This window comes from Primulina eburnea, chromosome 2 (genome assembly GCF_022965805.1).
Source record: "Primulina eburnea isolate SZY01 chromosome 2, ASM2296580v1, whole genome shotgun sequence".
In the NCBI taxonomy this organism is placed as follows: domain Eukaryota; kingdom Viridiplantae; phylum Streptophyta; class Magnoliopsida; order Lamiales; family Gesneriaceae; genus Primulina; species Primulina eburnea.
In genome coordinates this window covers 35,664,748-35,667,307 of record NC_133102.1, presented here as the reverse complement: position 1 = coordinate 35,667,307, position 2,560 = coordinate 35,664,748, and the positions used below count along the sequence as shown (strand labels likewise).

General features: G+C 39.4%; 1 protein-coding gene across 1 annotated transcript; it reads left to right on the top strand.

Moving 5' to 3' along the window:
* Positions 1–439: 439 nt before the first annotated feature.
* On the top strand, positions 440–1,141 carry LOC140824255 (uncharacterized). Its single transcript, XM_073185852.1, has 2 exons — positions 440–658; positions 731–1,141. Exons 1-2 carry the CDS (start codon positions 440–442, stop codon positions 1,139–1,141), a joined length of 630 nt encoding a protein of 209 aa, XP_073041953.1.
* The last annotated feature ends 1,419 nt before the right edge of the window (positions 1,142–2,560 follow it).

Below are 2,560 nucleotides of genomic sequence, written 5' to 3'. Positions count from 1 at the left end.
TACTATATATTTAAATATTTTACTAAGAAATCATTTAAAAAGATAACATATTATATTTTATAATATCTTTATATGGTTAATTTAAATAATTGTATCAAACGGAAATAACCGACCGAAATAACCGAACCATTTCGGTAGAAAACCAAACCGAATAGAAAAAAAATGGTTCGGATATCGGATTATATATTTGTAAAACCGAAAACCGAAAAAACCGAAAACCAAACCGAACCGACCGATGAACACCCCTAAACATGTGGCCAGGTTTACAATTCAGTGTGGGGAATTGGCAAATTTGGAGAACTTTTCTAATTACAAGTTATGTTTGTTCCCCAATTCCTTGATCAGCACTGCTTTCACATGGTATGCAACGCTGCCTCGGAACTCTATTATGACTTGACATGATATGGAACGTCAGTTCCTTACACAATTCTTCATAACAATGCCGGAGATCAGTATAGCGGAATTGTCAAGGGTGGTCCAAAAACCGGGGGAATCTGCTAATGATTTTATTTGCGAATTCAAGAAGGTGAGAAGCAGATGCCGAGTTTTCCTCCCTGAATCAGAATACGTGAAGATGGCACAGCGAGGACTTGATTTTGAACTTAGAAAGAAGTTCCAAGGGATGGAATTCCGTGATTTTTATGAACTTGCTGCTAAGGTATCAGAGTATGAGGAATTGTTATGAGAGGAGAGTCATAAAAGAAAGTCTACAGTGGGCTCTTATTTCAAGGAGGTGGAGGAAATTGCGTTGGCAGAAGTAGCAAATTCCGGATCACGCACTGTCCCTTTCTTGAAACGCAAAAGTGAAGAACTTTCCAAGAAAAACATTCCTCCGGTGCAAACACCCTATACTTTTGACGCATCAAAGACGGAGGAAATTTTCGATCACTTGGTAAAGGAGAAGTTTATAACATCCCCCTCAGACCACAAGCTGCCCACTAGGGAGGAATTGAAAGGAAGAGATTACTGTAAGTACCACAATTCCTTCAACCATAATACTAATGCTTGTTGGGCTTTCAAGAATGTCTTGCAGGAAAGAATCAACAAGGGTATCCTGAAATTCCCCGAGAAAAAGGAAGCAATGATAGTGGATGAAGATCCTTTTTCCCCCGATAGCCAATGTGAACATGAGCGGTACTGATTTGCGCTTCTTGATCAATGAGAGGAGAAGGAGTTGAAACATGGACATGTCCATTAGGCCAGGAATTACTATAAAGAAGTGTTGGGTGCCTCGAAAAATGATGTTTGAGGTTATGGAGAAGAAAACAGAAAATTTTCATGGGAAAGATCGCTATTACAGTGGGGAGGATCTGCATTATACTGGAAGGAATATGAGGTATGACAGGGAATCCATGGCGAAAAGGCCGGAGAACCAGTACCTCAGAAGGATCCCATATTCTTGGTCAATGAATAACGAGAGAAGAAGTGGCCAGCAGTCATTTCATAAGATAATACAGAGGCCATCTCTTATGAGCACCGATAAAAAATATGAGAGGAATTCCCGCTTTGTTGTTCCTCCCAGAGCAATCCCTGATGGTGTATGGAGGCGAGTAGAACATCCAAAATTCCCAAAGCCTCTTTCTAAAACCCAAAAACGACGTTTGTTGAGAGAAAAAAGCTGCTGAACGTAGGTCTGGGATAGAGGAGTCATTTAAAGAGAAGAAAAAATTTGGGAGGAAGTCTACTGAAGATAATGAGGAGGGAGACGTGGTTTGGAAGGTGATCCTAGCCCTCGGATCCAAAGACAGGGAAATCAGCAAATGGTCGCCCAATTGGGAAGGGTCATTCAAAGTTCATCGAGTTTTAGATGGAAACGCATATTGGTTGGCAAGTCTGGATGGAGAGCCACATAGAAGGTAAATTAATTGCAAGTATTTGAAGCATTATTATCCCAGTAGTTGGGTAGGGATGTCGGAGACAAAGGGTTCATGAAGTTGGATGTGAAGGAGTTTGGTACAGAGTAGGCTACATGGCCACTTTGTTTGAATCTGTCATATTAACTCGTAAGAAGTTCCTGTAAATATGAGAGAAATAGGCTTTTAAACCATTTCTTGCTGAAGTTGTTTGTAAATAATGATGGTGCATTTGTAAATAGATAAAAATACTGGCTCGTGGAGTTCGCTGTAGTTAATTTGGGTAAAGTGCTCGTTGTGTTAGTTGGCCAAATCGGTGACAAAGCGAAGTTCATTTAAGTGCATGTCTTGAAACTTCGGTGTGATTTATTCGAAAGATGTGGTTTGGCCGTTCATTGGGAATGTATGTTGATTTGCGTTTGTTTGCGTCGTTTTTAAAAGTTCACTTTTTAGAAAAATTTTGGCAGAGTTTCCTTTAGAAATGTGATATGCCAAAATTGTAAACACCTGCAAATATATCCCAAGCAACATACACAAGAACAACAATACATTTTACAAACAAAGTTTGGCTTTCAAGCCACTTTCTGAACTCTATACATCAGAAAAAACACTTGCCAAATTATGGCAAACAAGTGTAAAAACGTACACCTACTGTCCCTAGCCTACATATTTTATTTCCTTTCAATGTGTAGTACACTTCATACATA

What these genes read in the sequence shown, in the direction of transcription:
- LOC140824255 (XM_073185852.1), top strand. Translation starts at nt 440, where the DNA reads ATGCCGGAGATCAGTATAGCGGAATTGTCAAGGGTGGTCCAAAAACCG. An exon ending in TTTATGAACTTGCTGCTAAG is followed by an intron (nt 659 to 730) that starts GTATCAGAGTAT and finishes TCTTATTTCAAG; the next exon opens with GAGGTGGAGGAAATTGCGTT.